Raw genomic sequence first — 27,808 nt, 5'->3', positions numbered from 1 at the left:
TATCAAAAATTAAAAACAACTTCATTTTTCAATAATACTGTCAGTCATTTCATAGGCCACAGTTTTTATCGGAGAAACCAAACTCCAAGGTTTAAAAAGGATTGTCTAGGGAGCCCAAGAAGAATGTAACAAACTAACGTAAAGATTTTAAAGTCAAGGAAATACCATGTCCTTTTCCCAGTTCAGACTTTCATACTACCCTTCTTTCCATACTACCCTTGCTCACTGAATGTCTCCTTTAATTGCCAAACCATCCTGTTGTAATATTGCAATAGTTCAAAAACTAGCTTTTTGAGGCATCTTATCCACTGTAGGCAAAACTCCAGGGAAGTCCTAGTCTCAATACATTTTTGTCAATATGTATCAGTCAGCTTTGCTGTAGAAACAAACAACTCCAAAACGCCAATTGCTTATAACACAAACATGCCTTTATCGCTCTTATTAGATGCTGGCAGCTACAAACTGGCTGTGGTTCTGTTCCACTTGTCTTTCCATTTTGAGACCCAGTCTGGCCATTTTTGTGGCAGTGGCAGAACCAAATGAGTTGGCATTCATGGAGTCAGTTGTGTTGGTTTCCATGCCATTGGCCAAAGTAGGTCCCATAACCAAACCCCATGTCAGTGGGACAGGGAGACAAATCACTTGCAAATGGGTAGGGATCTATCATCAGCTTACAAGCAAGAAGGAGAGTGAATAATTGGGAATAATAATACAAACTACTCACAATCCTCCCCGTTGATGACATCCATTCATTCAGCAAGTATTTAGGGTTATCTACAAATGGCCTACTTACCAAATGTAAAATAAATAAAAAAGAAAAATCCTAAAATTTGTATAGAACCACAAAAGACCCTGAATAGACAAAGCAATCTTGAGGAAGAAGAACAAAGCTGGAGGCATCATGCTCCTTGATTTCAAACTGTATTACAAAGCTATAGTAATCAAAAGAGTAGGGTATTGGCATAAAAACAGACACATAAATCAATGGAAGAGAATAGACAGCCCAGAAATAAACCCATGCATATACGGTCAATTAATTTACAACAGAGGAGCCAAGAATATACAACGAGGAAAGGACAGTCTCTTCAATAAATAATGATGGGAAAACTGGACAACCACACGCAAAAGAACGAAACTGGACCATGCACAAAAACTACCTCAAAATGGATTAAAGACTTAAAGGTAAGACCTGAAACCATAAAACTCCTAGAAGAAAAGATAGGAGGTAAGCTCTTTGACATTGATCTTGGTGATAATTTTTTGGATTTGACACTAAAAGCTAAAATAAATAAGCGGGACTACATCAAATTAAAAAGCTTCTTCACAGCAAAGGAAACTGTCAACAAAATGAAAAGGCAACCTACTGAATGGGAGAAAATATTTGAAAAATCATGTATCTGATAAGGAGTTAATAGCCAAAATATATAAAGAACTCATACAACTCAATAGCAAAAAACCAAACAATCCAATTTAAAAACGGGCAGAGGAGCTGAATAGACATTTTTCAGAGAAGCCATACAGATGGCCAACAGATACATGAAAAGGTGCTTCACATCACTAATCATGAGGGAAATGCAAATCAAAACCACAATGAGGTATCACCTCATACCCGTTAGAATGACTATTATCAAAAAGATAAGAAATAATAAGTGTTGGCGAGAATGTGAAGCAAAGGGAACCCTTGTGTGCTGTTGGTGGGAATGTAAATTGGTGCAGCCATTATGGAAAACAGTAAGGAGGTTCGTGAAAAATTAAAAATATAACTACTGTATCATCCAGCAATTCCACTTCTGGGTATTTATCTGAAGAAAATGAAAACACTAACTCAAAAAGATATATGCACCCCCATGATCATTGCAGCATTATTTATAATAGCCAAGATGTGGAAACAACCTAAGTGTCCATCAATAGATGAATGGATAAAGAAAATGTGGTATTATGTATACAATGGAATATTATTCAGCCATAAAAAAGAATGAAATCTTGCCATTTGCAACAAGATGGATGGACCTTAAGAACATTATGCTAAGTGAAATAAGTCAGACAGAGAAAGACAAATACCGTATGATCTCACTTACATGTGGAATCTAAAAAAAAATAACAAAACCCAAAAGCCAAGCCCATAGATACAGAGAACAGATTGGTGGTTGCCAGAGGCAGGGGTGGGGTGGGGGGTAGACAAAATGGGTGAAGGGTGTTAAAAGGTACAAACTTCCAGTTATACACTAAATAAGTCATGGGCATGTAATGTACAGCATGGTGACTACAGTTAATAATACTGTATTGCATATTTGAAAGTTGCTAAGAGAGTAGATCTTAAAAGTTCTCATTACAAGAAAAAAAAATTGTAACTACGTGTAGTGAAGGATGTTAACTAGACTTATTGTGGTGATCATTTCGCAATATGTACAAATATTGAATCATTATGTTGTACACCTGAAACTAAGATAATGTTATATGTCTATTCACCTCAATAAAAAATATATTTAAAAAATGTAAAAAAAAAGAAAGAAAAGAGACAAGAAAGCTAGTCTCTCCAGACATAATGATGTCCTTTGAAATGGCAGTCTTAGGGAAAAGGATCCTGTTGGGAATGTGCTCAGTCAATCCATGAACTTAGCTTAGTGGCCAAACTCTGGCCTCAGAAATCTAAAGATCAGACCTAAAGCCTTGATAAATCTCTGACCTACTCCTTTGTCTTGGACCCAGCCACGGACCCATTTCTTTACCTTAGAACAGTAAAATAGATCCTAACAGAGCAAACTTGGAAGAGAAACTGTGAAATCTTTAAACCATTCAATAGGAGAGAAACATCTAGAAATTTCCTAAGGAAAAGTCATGTTTCATTCACACATACTCTGCCTACTAGGAAATTACAACTCTAAAAATAGGTACAGGGCCAGCCCCGTGGCTTAGCGGTTAAGTGCGCGCGCTCCGCTGCTGGTGGCCCGGGTTCGGATCCCGGGCGCGCATTGACGCACCACTTCTCCGGCCATGCTGAGGCCGTGTCCCACATACAGCAACTGGAAGGATGTGCAGCTATGACATACGACTATCTACTGGGGCTTTGGGGGAAAATAAATAAATAAATAAAATCTTTAAAAAAAAAAAAAAAGGTACAAAGTCCAGTTCAGGAGCCACTCTTAACAAAATCCTTATATCTGTAATTCTGTGGTCCTACCCTAAGAGGAGCTTTCTCCGAGTCTAGGGTCCCTTCTGCCTGAGTTCATATGCTTCCTGTGGTCTGACCTGAGCATCTCTGTCCTAGCTCCCGAGAGACCAATATTTCTAGTTCACCGCTTTAACCACTGGGCTCAGGCTGACATCGCCATATACCTAAGAATCTGTTCTTCCACAGAGGCTTCACCTTCAACTCTGCCTCGCAGCATTTAGTCTCTTCTGGAGGAATTTGTGAGGTATCTCTTATTTTTACAACAATAATAATTCTACACTATAGTCACTTACCCATGTAGGAAAAAAAGAGAGATGATTATTATTATTATATGTGAAAGCCTTTGGAAATCAGCAACAGAAAGGGTCTGGGGATCAGAACAGTAGGTAATGATTCCTCTCAGAATCCTTTTTCTAGCCCACCACTTGGTTGGATCCCCATATACTTTATTGTTTAAATATTTGTAATGGTCTGTTCAATATTTATCTTCCCCATTAAGCTGTAAGTTCCATGATGGCAGAGAGTTTATCTGTTTTGTTCATTACTATATGCCCAGGACCTAGCTGAATACCAGGCATAGAGTAGGTGATCAGCACATATTTGTTGATTGATTGATGAATGTTAGACTGATTGCTTAATATCTTAGAGCTTTAGTTTTTTCATCGATCAAATCCGGGGATACACTAGATCATCTTCAATGTCCTCACCAGATGTAATTAGCTTATATCATGATTTGTGAAGTGTACTGATGTTTGGCACTTACTATGAAAGGCATTAAAAACATAAGATGGATTGTTGGATGCAAAGGGATAAACAGATAAGGGATAAAGCAAGTATAATAAACTGTTAATTATAGAATATAGATAGTGAGAATAAGGAGGTTCACTGTACCGTTACTTTAACTTTCTATGTATTTTAAAATTTTCATAACAATATGTTGGGAAAAAATCTGGGGTTCAGAATAACCTAAAACATGGACTTTGGAAGGAAAAAAAAGCTGAAGAAAATAATTCAATATAAAAATCATTAACAAGAGTTCAAGATTATGAACAGAATAAAGAGACAAAATAGATACGTTTTAATAAAATTGTGTGAACTTGCAAAAAATCTATGTAAGTAGTAGAGGCAATAAGTGTATTCTAAGAGTCTAGAGGAGAGAGAACAATCATGGGCGACCACTAAGGTGGGCAGAAAGTGCTTCATGGAGGAGGTGATATTTCAGCTGGGCTTTGAAGGATATGCATGATTTGGATGGGTAACGAGGATAAGAAAAGGAATTTTTTTTTTTTATTGAGGTCATATTGGCTTATAAAGGAAAAGGAATTTTTAAGGACAGCTGACAACGATAAAGTAAGCATATGTGTGGAGCAAGAATGCAAAAGCAAGGACAGTGAATTTTACATTAGCTTAGACACAACTAAATAGAGGGAGATATGGTTGAAAAGCAATAGTGAGGATAGATAAAATTTATCGGGATCTTCCTTATATGTGTGAGGTACCTGCACACAGCACTTTCCATGCATTATCTCATTTAATCCTAACAACAAGCATATGGGGTATTACTACAATTGCTACCAGAGAGGAAACTGAGGTTTAGACAGGTTTAGTCATTTGCCCAAGGTCACACAGCTAGCAAATGGTAGAACCAGTATTGAAACCAGGTTTGTCTGACCTCAAAACCCAAATACCTAACCACTAGACATACTGCCTCCCTAGTAAATCGAGGCAAGACTCTAGGGGGCCTTAAATACCAAGATAAGGAGTTTGGACTCCACTCTCTAAGCCTGGAGATCCACTGAAAGATTTTGATGATCAGAGATTTTAAAAGAAGGGTACCTCGCAGAAATAGGCAAGACACTGAAGCCAGGAAGCCCAATTAGAGGCTGTCACAATAAGAAGCGTGAATAAAGGTTCTAATCCAGAATAATAGCTATGGGGACAGAATAAAGGAATAGCCTTTAAGAAGAAATAACCTAGTGAACTCTTCCTACTAATATTATATTGAAATATGTTGAGAAATGCACTGTTTAGGTGTTAAATATTCAAACTCAAAGTGTCTTTAGATCCCGAGTTATACTATGTTAGCCCAGTGAAACTCCAAAGGCAAATGAGCAGCCCAAATGTCATTTCAGTCCACTGGCCAAGCCACTCAGGTCTCAAGGTTGGTTTGAGGGGCTTCAGAGTGTTAACAGGTCAGCCTTGGCTGAGCCATCTATGGGCTCCCTGGGTCTAGTCTTGCAATTCTCTATCATTACTCATGAGCTCCAGAGTGGATCCAAGAAGTCCAAACCTGTGTCATCCCACCAATAATCTGATAGAGCTAATCTGGCTTCCTCAAGAACTGGATCTAGAACAATTAGGGTTTGTTAGGCGATCAGTGATCTTAACCTGATCTACTGGGATGGCTGCGGCTTTCTGCTGTGAAATGCCTGGAGGACTTAGCTGAAGGGTGGAGATTCTTATCAAAAGGGATGTATGTGGATATGGAGGTGGATGAAAATGCCCAGCGGTGCAGTGTTCCCTGGGGAGCATTCATTTTCATGTGGGGTGGGATCCCTGAAACAGCTCTCTGGTGTTTCCTCCTCCCCTCTCTCTCAGGTTGTTCTCTAAGAAAGGCTGGGGAGTATGGACCATGAAATAAGAGAAGAAAAGACTCCTGAAAATATAGACCAGTGGACAAGCACAAATGTGTGTGTGTAACTATATCAACATCCAAGCAAGATAGAAAGCAAGTTCTCAAAGAGTGATAGAGTGCTGAATAAGAGGAGAATACATCAGAGGAAATGAATCATTGCATTATTTTTTCCCATGTGTTTACAATCAACAGGTTTTGAAGTCCAAAGAGATTTGTAGGAGGAAGAGTACCATTCAAGTGTGAGCCCAAAGCTTAGACACTCGGAAGTCACCTATAATGAGGGATAGCCTCATGGGGCTATTGTGAGAATCTAACAAAATGACAGATGAATCAGTGCTTTATAAACAGTAAAGTGTCTTTAAATCGCAAGGTTCTATATAAACTGTAAAATACTATACAAATGTAAGGCATAATTGTTATGATTATTTGAGGAGGAAAACATTATTCTGAATGTAGTCTGTGAGTTGAGAATGAGACAGTAATAAGGTTATTTATAACAATCAACCAAATTTACCTGTTGACATGCATCTTCTCTCTTTCAATAATCTTGGTTGGGCTTGACATTTATTTCAAAGAGAAACTATTCAAAACATATGAGACTCCTTTTCTGAGATTAATTTCCTTCAGAACCAGTCTATAAGCCACACAAAATTATCTCATTAATTTACAGTCACATTGTAAATTGTAAGTCACATTACAGTTGACTCCAAAAGAATTTTAAGTGTTTTTTTAAAAAATCAAAATTCACTCCCTAAAGCACTGATTCTTAATCTTGTTTGTTTGTTGAGGACCTGCCAAAATGCACAATACACAGAGCAGTTTGCATGGGCATTTCTAGATTTCCAGGTAAAGAACTCCTGATCTTCCAAGAGTTACAGAAATTCAAATTTGAAAGCTACAGATCTGAGGGCAATTATTTTCCGAGCATAAGCAGCAGGCTTGTTGGAATAAATGTTTAGCCTCCCAAAGGAATTGTTTGAAGGAAACCACACCACTGTAGGAATGATCATGTGGTATGACTGTTTAAAAATTGGTTCATTAGAGTCATATGGGATTTGTGTTGTCATTTCTATAGCTGCAGTAGTTTTTGCTGTGTGTGTGTGTGTGTGTGTGTGTGTGTGTGTGTGTGTTCATTGCTAGTGGGATGCTTAAGCAGAAGCATTTGCCTCCCCAGGTATCTACCCTCAATTCAATTTAACCAACTCAACCTAAAAGAGTCATAGTCCTAGAAAAGGAATCAGTTGGATGAAATTGCCCTAGAGGCCCTCCTGATGACAGGAGATGAAGAAAGGTATGACTGGCATTTGTTTAGCTGCTCCTGGAGAAGTCCCGGCCAAGGAGGGTTTGGGGCTTCCACTGGTGTTCTCTTTATGAGACAGAAAATTTCTTGTGATCCTCTCACATGCCAACCACTGTTAGGAACAGACTTTAGATGAATTACCTCATTTAATTCTTAAAACAACTTCCTCAGAAAGGTCATATTGTTCTCATTCTACAGATGAGAAAATTGAGATACAGAAAAGCTAAACAACTTATAATCAAAATCGATAAGCTAATAATGAACAAAGCAAAGATTTAAACTCAGGTTTGACTTCAAAGCTAACGCTCTTTCTGCTGCCCAACACTATCTCTTCCCGTTTCTTCCCTGGCCTCTGTCAAATGCTCCAGTAAGCCTCTCCCTCCCTGGAGTGTCCCTGGAAATGAAACCCATTCATTTATCTCACAAAGGACAGTATCCCAAATGGCCCATCAGACACCTAGGACTGAGACTCATTTGCTTCTATTACTAACTTCCTCAGCAAGGTCCTTAAGTTGCATGGGCCTCGGTTTTCTCATCTATAAAATGAGGGGCTAGAACTAGATGAAACTTCCAGCTGTAAAATTCAGTGATTGAGTACTGTGCGCTCACACCATGCCCCCCAGCTGGCATGCCTCCCAATCTTGTGGGCTGCTCACAGCTCATCACTAGGGTGCCGCCTCCTCTGACCATCCAAGCCAGAAGTATGCTCCACGCCAATAACACATACTGCTTTTTGTCCATTTTACACTTACTTGGTTCTTTTTCATTCTACTTCCATATCTTATTGAACTTAACTGAATTCCTCAAATATTTTTAACTCCTACATAGTATTCCAATTTATGAATAAACTACAATTTGTTTTAATTCCCACATGAGAGACAACTGTTTCCATTTTTCACAAACAGTGCTGAGATCAATATTCTTTTACTTGCCTCCCTGTGTATATGTGCAAGAGATTCTCTAAAGTGAATGTCTAGAAATGGAATTGCTGAGTCATAGGGTTTGTGCATTAGATATTGCCAAATTGTTCCCCAAAGTAGTAGTACCAACATATGTTCCCACTTGCAACGTGTAAGAGTTCCATTTCCCATATCCTCATCGATACTTATCAAACTTAATTTTTTTCCAAACTAACATTTTGACTGCATTTGTCTTATGGCACTGACCACTTTCCTCTTCATATTGTATTTGTATATATGCTGGGCTGTAAACTTTGTGAGGGCAGAATCCTTGCTTAACTCATTTTTATATTCTTCCCACAAAATTTATTGAGCTTAGTAAGTACACAATAAAGAGTTGTGAACAAATAAATGATGAGCACAATTAATTCATGTTGACCCAAGGAGATGGGAAGTTCCATGTGGGCAGGGATGAAGCATTCTACCCTATTAATCTGGAAATAAGATGGGGGTAGGGAATCCCTATCAGCTGCAAAGATGGTTGCACAGTGGTCACAACTGGCCTACAGACCAAGATCTATAGTGGGCTGTCACCAACCTTTGCAAGGCCCAGCTTTAGATCATTTATTATCACGATACTCATCAAATATTTATTGATTGTTGTGAGTGGCAAATTTCCCAGTCTCTGGGGCTATCCTTATTACGTACCAAGAGGGCTGTTTCTGAATGGAACTCCCCCATCTCCCACCCCACCCCATTACTAAGGGTTGGGCAGAATCTATGTGTCCTTTGGACTAGGGTGCTACATGACCTATGGTAAATGCCTCCCCTTTTTGTCAACCCAGCAGTTCCAGGGTGACTCATTTTCTAAATAAGCCACTTGTGGTTTTTGGTCTGACATCACATGTGGAAGAATGAGTAATTTTTTAAGAACCAGAATTATGTTCGATCAGAATAAGATACATTGTGTATGTTACTCATGGCTCTAGGACAAGGAGTCAACCCTGGTAACAAGTACTCTGACCTTCTCCCATCCCTCCTTTCTCTGGGGCCAAGAGATAGACAGAAGGTGAAGGAAGGAGATGAATACGGTTGTGAAGAATTTTTGTGTACATCTCTTATTTTGTTATCACATTATGTACAATTCAATAAAATCATATCTTGTTGCCTCTACTAGATTAAATAAAAGTAACATAGCAAAGTAGTTAAGGCCATGAGTTCTGCCGCTACACTGCTTGTGTTAAAAAAATCCCAGCTCCACCACATACCAGTTAGGTGACTTTGAGAAAGTTATTGAACTTGATATGCTTCTGTTTCCTCATTTGTAAAATAATAATAGTACCTATAATACAGGGTTGTAAGGAATAAATGAATTGATATATGTTAAGTGCTTTGAATTGTGCTAGAACTTAGCAGTCACTACGAAAGTGTTAGTAAATATTTCCTTGAATCCATCACAATGTTTATGCTCATAGTAAATGCTCAATAAATGTTTTTTGATGAAATCAATGCATTCTATTAAACATATTTGGAATTGGGAGATAGAAGTGACTGCAAGTGGTAGACTCTGGGTTGGAAACAGAAGAATCATAAAGATCAATTCCCTTGAGCATAGGTATTCCCTCTCCCCCAACCCTTTTGTTTGGTTTGTTAGTAGTTTGTTCCCTAGTTACGTGTGTTGTGGTGGAAAGACGGCTGCCACCCCCCTAGGTGTCACTCAACGGGAGGTTCTACTTCCTGTTTTTTAAGTGTAAGAAGAAGTACAGTTCTAGATCCTTGAACCCTGAAAGCATGGACTGAGTTAGAAAGGAGACCCTGGTACCAGACAAATTCATTCTTTTCTCTCTCAGCATCTACTCCTTGTGAGGAGGATTAGCAACATAGTGGCATCTGGATGAGTATTATTTTGTTGAGTTAGTAGGATAGGCATTATGTATAGGAAATTATTTGATAAAATGTTAATATACTGATTTCTTTTTATTAATGCAGATGTGGTATTTATCCTCATAGCATTTGTGATCTTTGGGAATACATGATTGAGTAGCAGAGAGTCATGAAGAAACCAGAGTAAAATCCCTCGGAGCCCACTCTCAATCTCAGGCCTCTTCAGGATGCCTAGGGCCAAGCTTGTGGGACTCCACTCATCAGAGCAGGTCGGTCTAGCCTCGTTGGCACCACCGTGCAGGCTTTAACTGATAAGCCTGATGGGCCCGAGAAGTAGGTCTAACATGGCCGCTACAGGAGCAAAGGTGCTATGCTTATTAGAAAGGCTACAAATTCAGTAAAATTGGTAGAAATGCTGCATTACTGAAGGAAGTCCAGCTGTCCTGGAGGAAACAGATTTACCAGGGAGGTGTCAGGAGGCCCAGTATAAGTGGCATCTAAAGGACAGCCATACTCTCAAGCACTTGCAAACACAGCCATAATCCACAATCACACTTACACACAAACACATTCACACAAATACTGACACAAACAGCTTCACCCTCCTAGACTTTTCACTTCCCTACACTTGCAAACACACACACATGCCTCACATACACTTTCTCAGTCAAAAGAGTGGCCTAGGGGAGACCTCATGGCTGAATCAAATGCTGGTTAATGCTGCTGCTTTTATTACACCAAAGGTCTTAACATTTATTTGAAGATGAACACAAAACTTGGCATACTGCTGTTACAGTGACATGCATTCTCTACAGTGTAGCTTCAGAGCTCAAGATCACTGCAGCACACACACAAGAACTGCTCTCCAGAGGAGGGAAAAGAGGGAAACTTCACATCCTTGTTCTCTCCAGTATCAGCAGAGTAAAGGTGCTTCACCACAACAGCAGTTGAGGAAGCTCATGTGCTGGGCAGGTGGGTTTTAAACAGTTAAACTGGTGTGACAAGGGATCCAGGTGTGGGTAAGTTCCTAACACTTGGAGCCAATAGTACTTCTCGGTAAGTATATGCTCCCTAAACAGGCAGCACTGACTAAGGGTTGGGGGGAAGGCATGCTTAGCACTGCAGCTGAGACAGGTTAAACTACTAGGAGTCCTCAGTGAAGGGAATCCTGGTTTCACAAGGAAGAATAAGACATGATGGCTCTGTCACAATAAGGCCACTAAACTCACAGCGAACGATGACCTCAGAGGAAGCTGTCATGACTACAGGAAAGCAGCTCTATCCTCTCTGATGTCAGGTGCCCCTCGCTGGTTAGGCACCTGCCCTGAGACCTTTGCATAGTCCTTTCTGAGCTGCACAGCATCACTTAGCACAACGGAGCAGAGGAAGGGGCCATACATGTCAAGGTCACAGGACACCACTACCAAGCGTGGCTGTCTCTTGTTGGCAAATGTCTCAAGATGCCTTTCCTGGCTGGGCCGGGTGCCCTCGTGTGTCTGGAGAGCTAATCTGAAAAGAGGCTGGCAAAGGACTTCCTCAAGCTCCGGATGGTCTCCGCTTTGGCTTCATCCTCATTGGCTGAAGACCGGAAGAAGGAGGACTCAGAGAAGCTGAAGGCATTTGTCAGGGACTGCGACTTGCTTGAAGATAAAAACCAGAGAGAACGTGAGAGGGTGGTGTTCCCAGTGAGGCAGGGAAGGATGGTGACATGAGGATACACAACTGGAACCCCCACTCCCGCCCCAGGGAGACCAGGGTGATAGAGAAGAAAGCCAGCAGTGATGTGCTACCAGGAGCTTGGGAGGCCCCTGCGCTGTTTTTCCTCACTTCAGTGCTGCTAGAACAGGAAAGGATGGGGGCAACGTGGGAGAGAGGGAGAAGGGAAAAAAGAGAGAAGAGAAAGGAGAAAGGAAAGAGGAAGAAGGGGTGACTCAAAGGCTGTTTCTTTTATTTAATGCTAAAGGGCCTGCAGGCTAAATTTCAGAGGCCCCAACTTGATAAGTACTAATCTAGGAATTTCACACTCTTCTCCTTGGATGAAATCTAGCAACTAGTGGCCCATGGACTCTTGCACTCTCTTTTCCATCAACTGTCAAGTGGTGAAGCCAGCATCAGAAGACCTGGGTCAAAGTCTTGATTCTGCCACTCACTCACTTTTGACCTTTGGCAAGCCATGTGCCTCTCTGGGAATCGGTTTCTCACTCGTGATATGTAGATGTTTAGTAAAATGATCTCTAGGTCTTTTCAGCTCTTTCTATTCTTGTTTTTTTCCAGCTCTTTCTATTCTTGTTTTTTTCCTGATTCCAAAAGAACCTTTTGGCGTGGCACAAACTCTAATGCTTCAATTTACTTGTTCTTAAAATGGGCACAATCACCCTTGCCGTCTTCCTCAGAGGAGCCCTAATATTAAGTCTGTGGAGTTCAGGATGTCCAGGGGCAACAGAGATACATACATGCCTACACAAGGTTATTTAGGCAGTTTTAATTAAAAAACCCACATCACACACATTCTTCCCTTGAGAGACTAGCGATTCAGAGAGAAAAACTGTGAAGGGAAGGTCAAGGGGAGGCCAAGCACAGCACTCTAGAAGAGGACGTGAGGTCAGGCGTCTCCAGTGGCCTGCCTTATCTCCTTCTTGACTTCCATGCTGTGTCTCTTTCTTGCTGGTTTCTGGCTCTAGAACTCTTCTCCCAGTGTCTTAGAACTCCCAGTCCTCCCCTAAATTCAGGGTGCAGCCCAGGAAACTCCCTTCTACAGGAGCATGAGCAGTTGCTCTCCTCTTGCGGTGACTGTGAACAGATCCCCTGCCTTTCATCAGGGCTGGGGATGAGCCCCAACATGCTGGCCTCTGAGAGGGGGGCACTTCTCTGCACGCACAGGCCAAGGGCACCGAGTACAAGGTTCCAGCTTGTCATCAGAGGCTGGCTCTATTCAACAACTTCAGCCCAGAGGCAGTGACTATCCAAAGATCTGCCCTGAGACTGGGGCAAGAGTTGGCTAATGAGAAGGGAGGAGAGATTAAAAAGTCAGCATGCAGAAAACAACTGGGCTGAGGGGAGTTTATGGGTCAGGCAAGATGTGAAATGTGCCACTGGCCAGAGCTGGGGAGCAAGAGTGAGTGATGCCCCTCCTGTCACGTAAGACTGGAAGACCCAGGGAAAGTGATCATCTGGACCACCTGAGCCCTAATCCTGGCTCTGCCACTAACTAGCAGAGTGGCTTAGAAAAAGAAAATTAATCAAATCTCTCTAAAAAATGTTTTCTCATCTATGCAATGACTAGATGATCTCTAAGTGGCTCATCTGAGCTCCAAAATTCTATAGCCCCCTTTTCTCCTTCCTTGAAGATTCTCTGAGAATCACTCAACATTACTCTGAGAAGCACTGATGGATCACTCCCATTCCCCCAAGGCCACAGCTGTCTGTGCTGACAGTGATGACAGAGGTATCTCTGCTTCTGGGGGAGAGGGTGGAACTGACCACCATCCATACCAGGAGCTGTTCCTCCCAAGCACAGTGACACCGTTTTCTAGGGGCCCTCGTTTCTTTCCTCTGAAGCAGACAGTGTGATGGGAGCTTCCAGAGTTACTGCTGGGAATGAGGGAACCCAAGAGGATGGAGTTCCTGAGCATCTCTATCTGGCCACTCCTATGATGCCCACACCAGAAACGGACCTCCTTCTGACAAAACTGAAGGTAAAAAGTTGAAATGGATTTAACTACTTCCCCCTTTTCCTTCTGGGCAGGCTTGCTGATTGCATACTCTAAACTGTGAGTCAGAGGCAGGAAAGAAGATTTAAAAAAAAATCTTTTTAGAGAGAGAGACACACACACAGAGAAAAGGAATGGAAAAAAGAGTAGGAGACAGGATTAAAACAACAACCACCACCTTAAGTACAAGAATAGGAGAGGGGGGAGTAACTCTGCCTTATTGCCACTCCCCAGGAAGAAAGAGGAGGGTTTGCGCTTCTAGCTAGACCTTAGACTTTCACTTCCCTCTTTCCTACCCTCCCCAATCAACCCCAACCATGCCCCCAACCAAAAAAAAAAAAAAAAACCCACCCCAAACCAACCCTCCCCCACAAAAAACCCCACAAAAATATCTGGAGGAGGCGGCCAGATTGAAGGTGCTTTCTAGCAGCTCTGGAGCCCAAGGCCTGCGAGGAGGGGCAGGAAGAGGGGAGGGGAAGGAGCTGCTGAGTTGTCTCTTACTTGAGCTGTGGGTGAGGCTGGGGCTTCTGTGGTGGAGCAGCCGGGGGTGGCTGGGCCTCTGCCAGGGAGCTGCTGCTGGAGGGTGCATCTCCGTGGGTGGTGGGGCCGCCCAGCAGCTGAGGAGCCGAGAAGGAGGAAGAAGAGGAGGAGGAGGAAGAGGAGGAAGGTGGCAGTGATGGTCCAGGGGGGAGCCGGCGTGGAGGCAGCACCTTGCCTGGGGGTTGCATTCCTTGGGGTTGCCCAGGGCCCCCTAGGTTCAGTACAAGAAAAACTTCATAATTTAACCATATCAAAGGGTTTCCTTATTAGAATCTACATCTCAAAGGGTGTGGTTAGTTAATTACTGAAAGGATAAGCTCTATTACAAAAGCCACTGGAGGCTCTGAAGGGCTCCAGAGCAAGTCCCTGGTCACCCTCACACAACGCCACTACTTGCTCCTCCTCAGAGACACAGCACCTCAGTCACAGCAGAAATTAGGAGCACAGGGAAGAAAACATGGGATGAGTGCCTGCCATCATAGGTGAGGTCTCTTACAGAAGGCCCCCCAGACCAGAGGGACCTCACCCCTCTTCCCCAGAGTTTCCTCAGGTACAGACCAATCCGCCCCATGGTTTACTAGGAGGTCTCAAGTTCCACACAGCAGACGCAGTACAGGGCGGTAGAAAGAGCACTGGTCTGGGAATCAGAAAACCCAAGATATAGTCTATCAGTGACTCCCTGAGCAAGTCAGCAAACTTCTCTGTGCCTCAGTGTTTCTAACCATAAAATTGTTAAAAAGTTAAGTCCTAGTCTAGTTATCTTTCAAGATGGTAGTGTTTCAAAGAGGATAATGGATGAGAAAGTTCTTCAAAAAGTATTCTGTGCTTTATGCTCATCAAAGATCACTGATTTACACTGTTTTTATGGAGCTGGCTTTGTCCTGCTCCAAGCCTGCAGTGTCTGACTGCCACACCCTGCCTCACCAGGGCTTCATTTTAGCATTAACTCATGCCCATGATCAGGATGAATCTTTTGTTTCCAGGCACTCTTTTGCCTCTTAGTATCATCCTCAGGGGCTTCAGTCCCTCTCAGGTATGTGTGATGAAATTCTCCAGAAATCCAAGCCCCATTCTCCCCTGGGGATGTTGTGGGCACCATCTGGCCAAGAAAAGCCCCCTAACAAGGATCAGGATGCCTTTCTCCCAGCATAAGACAGAAAACCATCAGGTGGCCTGAAGAGAAAAAAGGCCATTCTTCCTCTGGGGTTGACAGGCAGTAAGTGTAGTACCAGATTGCTCAGATTTTGCTGAGGAGGGTTCCTACACTCAGAAGTCAAAAGATGTCCCCATCAGCACATACTGACTAGTGGAAGTGATGCATAATTGGCCTGGGAGATCCAATTTCTCAGTCTCAATACCGGAGTCCACATCCACGGGCCCGCTGGAAGGAGTGGGCTTATAGAAACTCAAGAGCAGCTAAGGGTTGTGTTGTAATTTAGTTTTCTAGAAACACCAGAACACATGTGCCCTCTGGAGAGGCAGAATTGTATGTCTATACCACTGTGCATCCATGACTGTCAGCCCATTTCCCCAGTACATGGCATGGGCTCCACTTTATCATCAATTACCTATTAATACCAGGGTTAGTTACACATAAATACATAAATGAATAAATAAATGGAATTTTGCATGTTTAAGAAGTTCCAAGTTCAAATCAGATAACTAATGAAGGTGCTAGATTAGCAGATTATAGTTAGCCAGTTTTTGCCTTTTCCAAAGTTTGGCATCATTTATATTAGCATTTTCTTGTAAAGTACTACAGGTTGATAGCTCAGCCTCTTGTACCAGAAACCTGAATGCTTTCCCACCTGTACAGAGATACTTGAACAGCCAGAAACTTTACAACTTAACACTGAAGACAGATATAACTTTTCCTTTATTGCACATTAAGCTGTACAAGAGAGTCACAAAAGAGTGGTACTTCAATCACACTTCCAGCATTGGCTGAAGTTCTCCCAGCTGGATTGGTACAAAAAAAGGGACAACATCAGAAAAGAAATGGGTACAAAACACCTGAACGGCAATGCTATACTGTGACATGGATGTCCCCCAGGCCACAGAGTTGTCCCTTAGCATGCTGCCTGAGGGCACATGACAGTCAGGTTATGCTGTCTGCTTGCATTTGACAGTGGGAGCCCCAATCAGTTTCTCCCCCACCTGAGAGACCTTGGCTGACACCATCCTGGAGCCTGACTGAATTCAAATGGCAACTTTGTATTTGTGGCTCACAAATGTCACATGAAAAGCACCTGGATATTCACACTGATAACATGCAGAGAAGCAACACCACCATCAGCTCACCACTTGGACAAAAAAATTTAAAAGTAAATAAATAAAATGTATTCCTCCATTCTGGGAAATGTTGCTTTATTCCTTTCTATCATTTCATCAGATTGGGAGGTATTTAAGGACCTGATTCTTATGCAACCCATCTGGAAGTGCATAAATGCATATATGTATATATTTACAACAGATTGACTACCATCATCATCTAAGGGAAGGATCACAGACAAGAACAGTCACACTCAATGCATTTCCCTGTGGCCTCAGAATTTGCCAGCAACCAATGGAGAAACCAGGACAGGTACCCCTTGACATATACATCATGTAACATACCACCAATATTTTATTCCTCAGACCTGGTAATCCAGAACAGTGACATGTAAGTATAGAAGTGAGAAGGAATGTAAAAGTAGAGCTAGAAGCGTTTCTTCTAAAAGGTAAACTGCTGGCATGAACTCCCATGCACCACGGTGCTAGAGGAGGCCACTGGTGCCCATTCCCAGCCTGGCCAGGAGATTGCAAGATGAGGCCTGGTTTAATTAACTGCCTCATCACCTGCCCGGGAGCTGCTTGTGGAGGAAAGAGGACAAACTGGTGAAGAAGGTTCTTCAAGAGCCGCGGCTGTGGAACCTCTGTCCAAAACACAAACAAGCTAAAATCTGAGACAGTTCATCTCAGGAAAGATAAAGCTCTTCATTCTCTGGACTCCAGAGGGCTCTAGTAATAGCTGAGAACTAAAGCAGGAGTCCACCTCAGAGTTCTGTAGGCAGTGTACCCACTCAAGTGAAAAGGGACATTTTTGATTTGGTCTCATGTTATGATGCCTCAGGAGAGGCCAAGAGCAGAATGGTCGAATCCCTCCCAGACTTGCAGTAGCTCCCTGTATTCTATGACCAAAATTGCTAAAGAATCATCTCTATACATAGGTCAAGCTTTGGGGAACACGAAGCAGCCTCAGTTTCACAGAAGCACACATATGGCCAATTCAGAAATAGCAACAAAGAAGAAACAACTTAGGGGGACTGAGATCAACACACAGAAAATACTCACAAGTTCACTTTGATATTGCACATCAGCGGCCCCATTTTTTTGTCTAATTTCATAGCTAATTAGTTAATAACAAAAAAGAAGGGTACACTGGGATGTAAAATATAGAAAACATTCCTGAAAATAACTTGTTCTTTATATTTCATGTCATGACTAAAAACACAAGAGTTCTACAGGCACAGCCAGCCTATTCACATAAACTCAAACTGCACCAAATTTTAGCAAATGGAGAAAAAGGTGGATGCCTTCAGATTCAATGGATGAAGCTATGGAAATTAGACCTTGAATATCTCTTAAACTCCTATCTATTTACCCTAGTCATGCAGAAAGGAAGCAAAAAGCACAGTTCATCAAAGATCCCAAGCACACTCATGGAGGTAAGCAGGGGGTGGGAGGCGGTTTAATCTGAGCCTGGAGGAGGAGAGGAGTTGGGTTTTATTTTTGTGGTCTTTGTTTCTCTCCTGTCCACCCCCCAGTTCTATTTCACCCCACATTATGTAATACTTTAAAAAATACTATCAAACCACCCAGAAGATAGAGTCACACTGGACTTGGGAGAGGCACAATTCTTCTGTACACTGTTGACAAACAGCCCTGGAATCACAAGTTATACAGAGAAACGTAAGTGAGCATTACAAGCACGAACAGGAACAGGTAAACAACCAGACAGAGGAGCTGACACTGCATAGGAAAAACACAGTCCAGTCAGCATTGAAAGAACGCAGAAACGGCACCAATGGGAGGGTCTGTTGCTCCCCTCCCCGGTTTCCTTTCTTTCCTTGTTTGTTTTTGGCTTAAAATTTCTCCTTTGAAAAATTAATTACGAATCACTTTAAGAAGCTTGGACTTGTTTTGGCCCTACTGCAATGCCATTACAGTCGAGAATATACTGTAAACAACCTTGGGGGGCTGGCCGCTGAGGTGGGGTCTTGCCGGAGTCCGGATCCTTAAGTGTTCCACTCTGGAAGACAAAAATGCAAAAGAGATAAAAACAAACCCCGAGCAGATTCCAAAGAAAGACCCTATGCCTCTGTGGCACGGTTGCAGTGGGATTCAGTGGGATCCAGTGGGATTTGGCCCAGAGGCTTCTGCTATTTCCAGAAATGCCTTAGCTTCTGGGGTGTTGCTGGGGCATAGGTGTAGGCAGTCTGGAGCTTAGAACCACTCTGATAGGCAGTGTCTCAGACCTCCTCAACCCCTTTTTTCATATCACTCCCTTTTAGACTTATTCTTTCTAGAAGCTTTGAGTCTTCTAACAGCATCTGGTTTCTTCTCTGGGCGCTGCCTGATGTCCAGCACTCCCTCGTACTCACAGGCCTGGCTTCCTGAAGGAAGGATCAACACAAAACTCCAGAGGGCTGATTGGGCTTTAGGCAACACCAGGGGCTGGAGAGCCCATGGGGCTGGACAAGGTGACTTGCCTAGACTTGGCTCACCTCTTGTGTGGAGGTAACTCTGGGGTGGGATCAGCTCTGAGGCTGAATCAAGGGTCAGATCCACTCTGGGCTGGGCAGGAACTCCCACAGGGAGGGACTTGAAGGAGGAGCAGTCGTTTGTTTCCCAGAATCTTCCTTACCCGCAGGGAAGGAGTAAGATGTTAATGTTTGCAAAAGCACTCAAGGCCAAGCTGTTTTCCCCTCTCAAACAGCATAATTACATTTTACCGAACAACATGGCTCCACTCCCATGCTTCCTCTCCTTCCAGCTATGATTCTGATTATGCCCTGACAGGATCAAAGATCATGTGACTTCAGTTTGTCTAACATTTGTATTAAAGGCAGTGAGCATTTGGAGCTTGAATTCAGCGCAGGGGAAATGCTCTACAAAGCCTAAGGGCTGCCAAGTGTGCCGATGGCGATGTCAAAGAGGGAGCTTCCGAGGCAAGGCTTTACAATGGGCTAAAGTATGTCTTCAGCATTCTCCCACTTCCTCTTTTAGTGCTTTTCTCCCCTTGTGACATGCCCCCCCAAGCCTTACTCCCACATTAAAACTGTTTCTCCTCCTGTTCCCCATTTCCCATGGGCCTCTGATTCTGGCCATCTATCTCCCTTCCTGCCTCATACGGCCCATTTTCAGCCCCACTACCAGGACAGCAGAAGTGTTACCGTTTCCAGGATCGTGGTCTTTTTATAACAGCATTGCCTAAAACTGTTCTACTAAGAGGATTTCAGATAGTAGGAGGCAGGGGGCCTTTGAAATGTCCTTAGTGTCACCACATCAGAGGGTGCCCACTCTATCTATAATCCCCAGCCTTTCACAGATCACAGCAAGAACACCAACACTTCCTTTCCCCTTCTTCCAAGAACTCGCATGGGTCTTGGTCTGAGCCCTGGCACTGAATTATCCACACCCAATAAGCCAGCTAGAGACCATGCCATCTAGTCAGACATTAAGACCTATCATGTTTTCCCTCTTGGCATTTAAGATTCACCATCTTCTCTTGACCAACTCTGGTCAGGCCTATATAACTTCTTGTTTAGACTACTAGAATAGTCTCCAAATACTTTTTTTTTTTTTATAGAAGTATAGTTGACATACAATATAATGTTAATTTCAGGAGAATAGTCTCATAATTCTTTAGTCTCTTCTCTTTCTAATCGATCTTCTCCATGGCTACCTATTATCCTCCTAAACTGCTTCCCTAATTGCTCTAAATAATTTATAACTAACACTATATATGTGCCAGGTAACATGATGGACATTTTTACGCAGTGTTTTCCTTAAACTTCACAACAGCTCTACGAGGTAGACACTATTATCAACCTGTCTAATTTTTAGGTAAGGAAACTGAGGCCAGACTAAGTCTGGTAATTTGCCCAAACTCATACAGTGGCAGCTAACGCAGCTGAGATGGGAGCCCAGGCAGCATAATGCTCACTTTCTCTTCCTATTGCCTACAGGATGACATCCACATTCTTCAGGCTGACATCAGAAACTCGCTTCAGCATGGCTGGGAATCGACCCTTCTAGCCTTCTCTCTTCCTTATGTCCTCCACACATCTGCTCCTTTCAGGCCTGACTCCTCACTGTTTATTCTCTAGTCTAGGCCACTCCATTGTTTATGCTGAGTACCCTCCAGGAATACCTTTTCTCCTTTTCTAGCAATCCAATCCAACACATCCTGTAGATCTAAGTCAAGTTCTAACCCATCCATGAAATCTTCCCTTCTAACTGCCCCTTTCAATTGTGATCTCCTCTCTGAATCATATAATAGCACTTAGTAGACTCAAAGTACTGAAGGAGGGCATTTGCAGCACTGTCTTATTATCCTAAAGACTGAGATAATGCTTCTAAGAAGACTGCCAGATCCTTGAGGGCATAAACTATGTGTCTTCATCTTCTCATGAATTCCTAACACATACAGTGCCCATTTTTTTCAAAGAAAAATTGGGATATATGGCCTGATATGGGAACTATTTATAAAAAAGTTAAAATAGTTAGAATAAAGAATATTTTGGAAAATTCAAGACTATCATCATTTTACCAACATCATCAAGCACAGGGCTGAGCACATAAGAGGTCTTTAATAAATGCTTGTTAAATAAATGAACATGCAACAAAAACAATGAAAATTCAAAATGGAGTAGAATATAAGTCTTTTAAGAGAAAAATCTTGTTAAACCATAGATATTAAACCATATTGTATTTGGTATCAACTCTGGTAAGCAGCTTGAAAATGCTCAGGTTAGGGAATTAAACTTGAGGCCTGCTATACGTGCCTGTATATCAGGTGCAGAAGGTCAAGTTGAAATAAGCCTCAAAGAAGTAGAAATTGCTTCCATCAAGACTGACCAACCCAGCCAAGTTAGGGACAACTTCAGGCCCAAGAGTTCTTTCCCACTGTGATCTCTTCTTTCTCTTGACCTGATTGCCAACTGGAAAAGAAGTCTGGGGCCAGAATATAGTGTTTGGTAATGGGCACACAGGATACCGGAGTTGCCTTTTTACCTGGGTTCCTGACATGCTCAGACTGGGCTGGGCATCATCCCCACCCCCGAACACACACACACACACACACACACTGCCACATAGGTTTCCAATAGCAAGTCTTTAAGGTTGGGCAGCAGCACACACACACACTGCCACATAGGTCTCCAATAGCAAGTCTTTAAGGTTGGGCAGCAGAGTGACTGAGGAATTTGGGCTCTTGGGTTAGGAAGACCTTGGGTTAAATCTAAATCTGCCACTTACTAATTCTGCGACCTTGGGCAAGTTATTCACCACTCTGCACCTGCCTTTCCTCAAAAGTTTTCTATGATATAAAGTGAGATTATCTATCTATCCATCCATCCATCCATCCATCCATCCATCCATCCATCCATCCATCCATCCATCAAGTGAGATATCTATAAGCACCCGGCCCTAGTAGGTGCTAAATAAGATACACCAGATGATGGTGATGGTGATATTGACGAGGCCTTTTCCTAAGTCTCACTCCCATGATAGAAGACCCCCTGCAGTGTGCTCCCACTCTTGGTCTTCGGAGAACTTTATTCAGCTGTGATGGTATAGCCTCCTCTGGGCTCCCTGACAAGCCATCAGCGTCACGGCCTCACTGCCTCAGAGGGATACTCAGATGAAAGACAGCAAAATTCATACAGTTGGTGGAGCCACTAGACAGGCTCTTGCCAGTCCCTTTCTCCAGGACCTCACCCTGTACAACTGACAACTGCCAATGAATCACCTCAGACATTGGTCAAGAACTAATAGTCAAGATGTTCTCCTCCCAGAGAATTGTTATTTTCAGAGATGGTTATGGAAGACCATAGAGCACAAGGGCTGAACCAGGGCCAATGGGCAAAAGCTCCAGAAAGGTAGACTTTCACATATAGGAAGAACTTTTCATAGTAAAAACAGTGGAAGAGGCTGTCTTGGGAGGTGAGTGTATTTAAGCAGAGGCTAGAGAATTACCTGACAAAGATACTGTAGAAAACATTCCTTCATTAAACATTAGATTAGATGAACACTACAATTCCTTCCAACCCTGAGAATTTATGATTCCCAGAAAAACTTTAAAAATCCCACAGATTAAGCTCTAATGATAGAATTCTAATGGGACACTCACAGCATGAGCTGACAGGGGTAATTATACCATGTAGGTTGGCCCTGGCTCTCCTCAGCCTCAGAAATATACAAATGAGACACCCAAAGATGAACCGAGCCCAAAAGGTCCCTTCCAAAAGCTTCAGGGGAAGAGCTCTCAGAGGCAGCCCTTTGAGCTGGAGCCTGGGAATGTGCCTTGGGCACCGTTGTCTGGCGCCTAGAGAGCTTCTCCTGTCCCTGGCTCCACCCAGGGGCTCCTATAGCCCCTGGGAAGTGGACTGAAGACTTCCCAGGGGCTATAGGAGGCAGGAGAAGAGTCCCCTAGGACTGTCCCTTGCCAGGCTGAGACTCTCTGGCTCTGCCCACAAGTCTTCTGTCTGCTGGGGCTAAGAGCCTATTCCCTGCGGGGTTTGGCTACCACGGGATCTGTCTCCAGTCACCAAGAGCTGCCTGGGATGCCGAATTCCACAGAAGTCTGACCACTCTGGCGTCACTGCCGAAGTCTGGCCTGCAGCCAGCCTGCAGCAGGAACTCATGGCCAGACTGAGTTACAAAGTTTCCCTCAGGAAGCTAGGTTGACTCAAACAGGTAAGAATGTGAGGTCTAATGCTTGTGCCCAGCTGCACACAAAAAAGAAGGGGAATAAATGGCTTTATTGCCGCATAAGGAAAATACTCCAAACAATCCTGGGCTTACAGAATGACAACAGGCTCAGAGGGTGTCAGTTTGTAATGCTGCTGCCAAAAGTTTGATGCAGCTAGAGGTACATCAGTATCTCAACAAGGGGAGGTCACAGGTCCATTGCTCTTTTGGCTGTTAAGTCTCAGGAGAGAGCACTGTAATCAGTTCTGGGCACCTCTTTTAAGAGGGACACTGGTGGAATAAAATGGGTACACGGGGCAGATAGGATGATGAGAACTGTGGAAATGACATCTCTCCTCATGTGACTTTGGTCAAGTTACTTAATCTCTGAGTCTCAGTTTCCCCGAACAAGCCAATTGTAAGGATTAAGTGAGGTAACTGTGGAAGCACCCAGGACTGGCTAGAAGATCAAAATTAGTCATTTGTAAATCTGATCAAGATCAAGAGCTAGCCTGGGTAGTAGTGAGCCTCCCGGCATTAGAGGTGTGTAAGCAGGGTCTGGACGAACTCTTGTCAGATATGCTGTAGAGGGGGCTCAGGTAGTTGCAGGCATATAACTTCTACAGGCTCTTCTGGCTCTGGGCTTCCATGAATTCTTTCATGCATTTTTTCAGTTTTTCTATGTGTCTGAGATATAAGACAAGCCCTTCTTAGCTGCAGAGACTTGAGCCCAGAAAGACCCCATGGCTATTGGGCCTGAGGAGAGGTGTCCTGCAGGCACAGGCTTTGAGGAGCTTGCCAAGGGGAATGTGCTGCTGCCCTTCATCAAAGCTGACTGTGCTGGTATCCTGTTATGCTGAATCCACTGGGCTTTAGTGATCAGAGAAGGCAGAGAGGCAGGAGAGAGCTGGTGAAGCTCAGAGACTCCTTCAGGTTGGTAAGTTTAGAACTCGGTTGTCAGGAGGAAGACAGCAAGAGTTTCCCTTACGTAGGGTCACAAAGGCCCAGGTCTCTTCATTCTTACGATTCCCTGTGTGCTGGTGGGAGCATTAAAAGGGTACAGTCCATGGCATTATAGGGCATTCTCTGAACTGGGGATCAGAAGATCTGGCTCTCCTGCTTATAAGCTGTGTGATCTTGGACAAGTCATTTGCATTCTCTTCACTGATATATAAAACAGAAATAGAAATACCAGCTTAAACCATCTCACATAAGAGTTGTTAGGCTCAAAATAACAGCTGTGCTTTGTAAACTGTGAAGTGCTAAGCAAAGTAATAATAAGTGAGCATCATTACTATTATTTAACTAATAATAAATATCAATCCAAAGGAATGAAACTCTAACAGTAGGATTTCATGTATCAATGGAGAAGATATTGTTAGGTGGCTTCCCTGTCACCTGGTGCATAGTAGTTCAGTGGGGGTGGGGGGCAGATTCTAGGCTATGTTACACCAAGTCCACTGACTTGTTCCAGCAAGGTCCCTGAAGATGCAGAAAAGTCACTTCAGAAACAGTAAATATTAGCTCTTGAGGTGACCAGAAAGGAAATCACTGGTCTGGGAGAGAACCAAGCCCATGGATGAGGGTTTGTGGGTTTTTGTCAAAGTCACCTTTAATTTGTCATACTGTGGCTTTCAGCAGACAAGCTGGGAGAGAGAAGCGCCTATCTGAGGTCCCAGCAGGATGGAAAGCTGAGGAAGGAAAGACATTGAGTGACTCAATTCTTGAGAGCTGTTGGCTTGAGTCCAGCTACCCCCACCAAAGAGGAAAGCCTGTGCTTGCTCAGCATATCTGAGACAGGAAATTGGGAAAGGGTCTCAGGGTCTGGCCTCAGGAAAGAGGCCAGGCCAACCTCCTTGCTGGACACGCCACAGAACTATTCTGATCAGCTCCCCCAGGCCCTGCTCCCCGGGTCTAGGACCCTGGGGGGAATGAGGCAGCAGAAAGGAATGTGATCAGGAGGTTGTAGGTTCAGTCAGAGCAAAGGGGACAGCATACTTTCAGGCACCTTGGGATCTTTCTGAGATCACCCCTGCAGTCACCAGCACCCACCTTCCTTCCTCTGAAAGGTTATAAAAGGTGCCCAAACATGAGCTCCTCCTCCTTCTTTTGTGAGGGGAATTACTGCTCTGAGGGCAGAGCTCATCTCCTGGATTGGAGCCCTCCCATAATCAGTGATTTCCTAAGGACACAAGAAATGTCCCATAGGGGCAATCCATGAGACCTATGGGGGCACTGAGGGCCAGGTCACCCGAGGTCAGAATGTCAGCTTCAAGTGATTAAAGATGTCCCTTAAAAGTTAAGACAGCCCCAAAATAGTCAGTTTCCCTTAATAGTCTGTTGACGGATCTGGTCACTAGTGACTTCATCTGAACCTGCCTCAAATCTCACATTTTCAGCTTATACTCACTGGGGAACAAATTCCCTAAAGCCAATCCTGCTGTGGGAAGCAGGAAGGCCTTTCATTTGTCCTAAATTTACTTCTTCTAAGCTAAATGAAGCTCTCATAGTCCCATGTTTGGTATCTGAGTTGTGTACCCTCCCCAGCTGCATGGCCCTTTTGACTCCAATGAAACTCCTTCTCAGTCTTGGTCTCCTTGCACTCAAGAGAATTCATCTTTTGGGGCCTTTGTAGCTGGAAAGACCTGGATGGAAATGTTTTGAGTATCTCTTTAGACCAGAGAGCCAGTAAAAAAGGACTGGCAGAATGTCCCACCAGAGGCCAGAGGTTATTAGGCCTTAGTCCTTCAGTTCTGAACTCGCATCACTGCCTTTCCCAGGTCTGTGGTTAGCACATAGCCTGGATCATAGCATTTCAGATCTGGAAAGAGATTTTAAGTTACCTGCTCCAACAGCCCTAGCCCCCAGCCCACCCTTTTACAACGTCTGACAAGTGGCTCATCCTGGCCCTGCCTGAACACCAGCAATGATGTGGCAGCCACACACCACTTTTCCAGAGCAGCCATTTCCTCTCTCAGGACAGAGAGTTTATTCCTGTCTTCCAGCAGGTTTGCCTTTGGCACCAGTTCTATCCCATGACAGCTATCAGAGAGCTGAAGATATTAAGTCACGGACTCTTTGAGACTATTGCTATTCAACTGCAGCTTCTTTAACTTGTACTCATAGAATAGATTTGCCAAATACCTCCTACTTTCTCTTCCTGAGTACATTCCAGTTAGAGTTTGTCCTTGTTCTACTGTAACCCTCAGACTGGAAGCAACATTGGAAGTGTGGTTTGATCAGCTCAGGGTAAGGGAAGAGGCTCATCTTCCTCCTGGACACCATATGTGCATTAATGCTTCCAAAGGCTGAGTCTTAGAATCACTCCTCATGGGTCTAATTCACAAGCCAAATAAAAAGCCCATCGGTGTCTAAAACCCCTACATTAGCAATTCAGCCCTTTGGCTCTGGAAGATTTTATGGGAAAATAAAAAGAGTGGATGCAGTGTAATAGGAAATGAAAAAAGATTAGCTACATGAAGGAGAGCACCAGGATGTCACCTCTACTGGCATGACCTGAAAGCTTTGTCCAACTGAAGTTCTCACCCTGGTTCCCTGGAGTCTCAGTGCAGCAGCACACCTTTCCAGAGCCCCAGGATGTAAGGCCCAGCTCAGATCACAGATGACAGACCCCAAGGGTCAGTGAATGTGAGGGGGGTTGGGAGAGCAGGGCATACAAGGAGGAGGTTTCATGAGTGTATAGCCTAGGGGCTTTGGCCATCACTGGCCACCAGGTGTCACTGCCACCTTGAGAACAGTCTCTCTAAAGCACTTCAGAACCCATGGAGTAGAGGGTCACTTGCCCTGACCAACTTGCAGGGCAGCCCCAAAGCTGGTAGTCCAACCAGGCTGAGGCCAAGCTCAACCAGAAAAGGCTTTGCCACTCACCTCCTTGCTTTCAGTGACATATTTAGTGCCTCTTATATCCCTGCCCCTATTCCTTTGAACTGGGCATAGCAGTTAGCCTGGGCCCACCCCCATGACTTTGCTCTTTGTTTTCTATAACTAATCCTTCTCAGGCTAGGGGAGCTGGCTGACAAGAAGAGAAGGTGTGCCCTCTACTCACCTCCTTCCTGCCTCCTTTAGGTGCTCTTCTAGAATCAAAGAAATGAAAGCTCTAATGGTGGAGCTGTAGGCAAGGAAAGAGAGAGAGAAGAGAGAAAGGCAGACAAATGGCTAGTCATAAGCTTATCCTGGTCTTGACCTGGAATACTGGGCAAGAAGCAGCTCCTAAGGCTTGTGACTCAGGCCAGAAGCTCTTTCAGCCTGAGCTGCCTGAGCCACAGAAGAAAGAGGCCAGCAAGAGAGGCTTGACTGTGAGGAATGGAATGTGACTTAGTATCAGCACCTAAAGGCTCAGTTCACCATGCCAAGTCTTCATTGGAACCCAGGTAATGTTCCTTGGTTTACATCCCTTCCACTTGCATGCTACCAAAATCGTTCACAGGATCCTGACACCAACTCTGACATGCTGCTAAGGCTGTTAAAGACATTCCAACTGGGAACTTTTTCAACAAATACGCATTGCAATGGCATTTCACCTCCTCCTGGGAGGAGGGGGTGGTTTGTCTGAGTAGGAAGAGTATTTTATCACTGTCATTTGTATAGAATTGCTATCATATGGTGATAACAAAAAGCAGACAGACTTAGTTTGTTATTATTGTTTAATTTTTCTCCCAATGACTGACTGCACCTGGGCAGACCACTCTCATC

The 27,808-nt window shown here is 43.6% G+C and overlaps 1 protein-coding gene across 4 annotated transcripts in view; it reads right to left on the bottom strand.

The window, feature by feature from the left end:
* Nucleotides 1–27,808, bottom strand: part of SYN2 (synapsin II) — a 296,790-nt gene that overhangs the window by 101,165 nt on the left and 167,817 nt on the right. For 2 of the 4 annotated variants that reach the window (XM_058565302.1, XM_058565310.1), the window contains exon 11: nucleotides 18,371–18,431. In XM_058565302.1, the coding sequence (XP_058421285.1) occupies nucleotides 18,371–18,431 (61 nt within the window). Of the gene's footprint in view, nucleotides 1–8,451; nucleotides 11,531–14,101; nucleotides 14,352–18,370; nucleotides 18,432–27,808 lie in introns of those variants that run through there. The other 2 variants (XM_058565297.1, XM_058565298.1) reach the window with 2 other exon arrangements.

This window comes from Diceros bicornis, chromosome 2 (assembly GCF_020826845.1).
Source record: "Diceros bicornis minor isolate mBicDic1 chromosome 2, mDicBic1.mat.cur, whole genome shotgun sequence".
NCBI lineage: Eukaryota > Metazoa > Chordata > Mammalia > Perissodactyla > Rhinocerotidae > Diceros > Diceros bicornis.
Note: the sequence above shows the minus strand (reverse complement) of the source record. Positions and strands in the feature narration are given on the sequence as shown.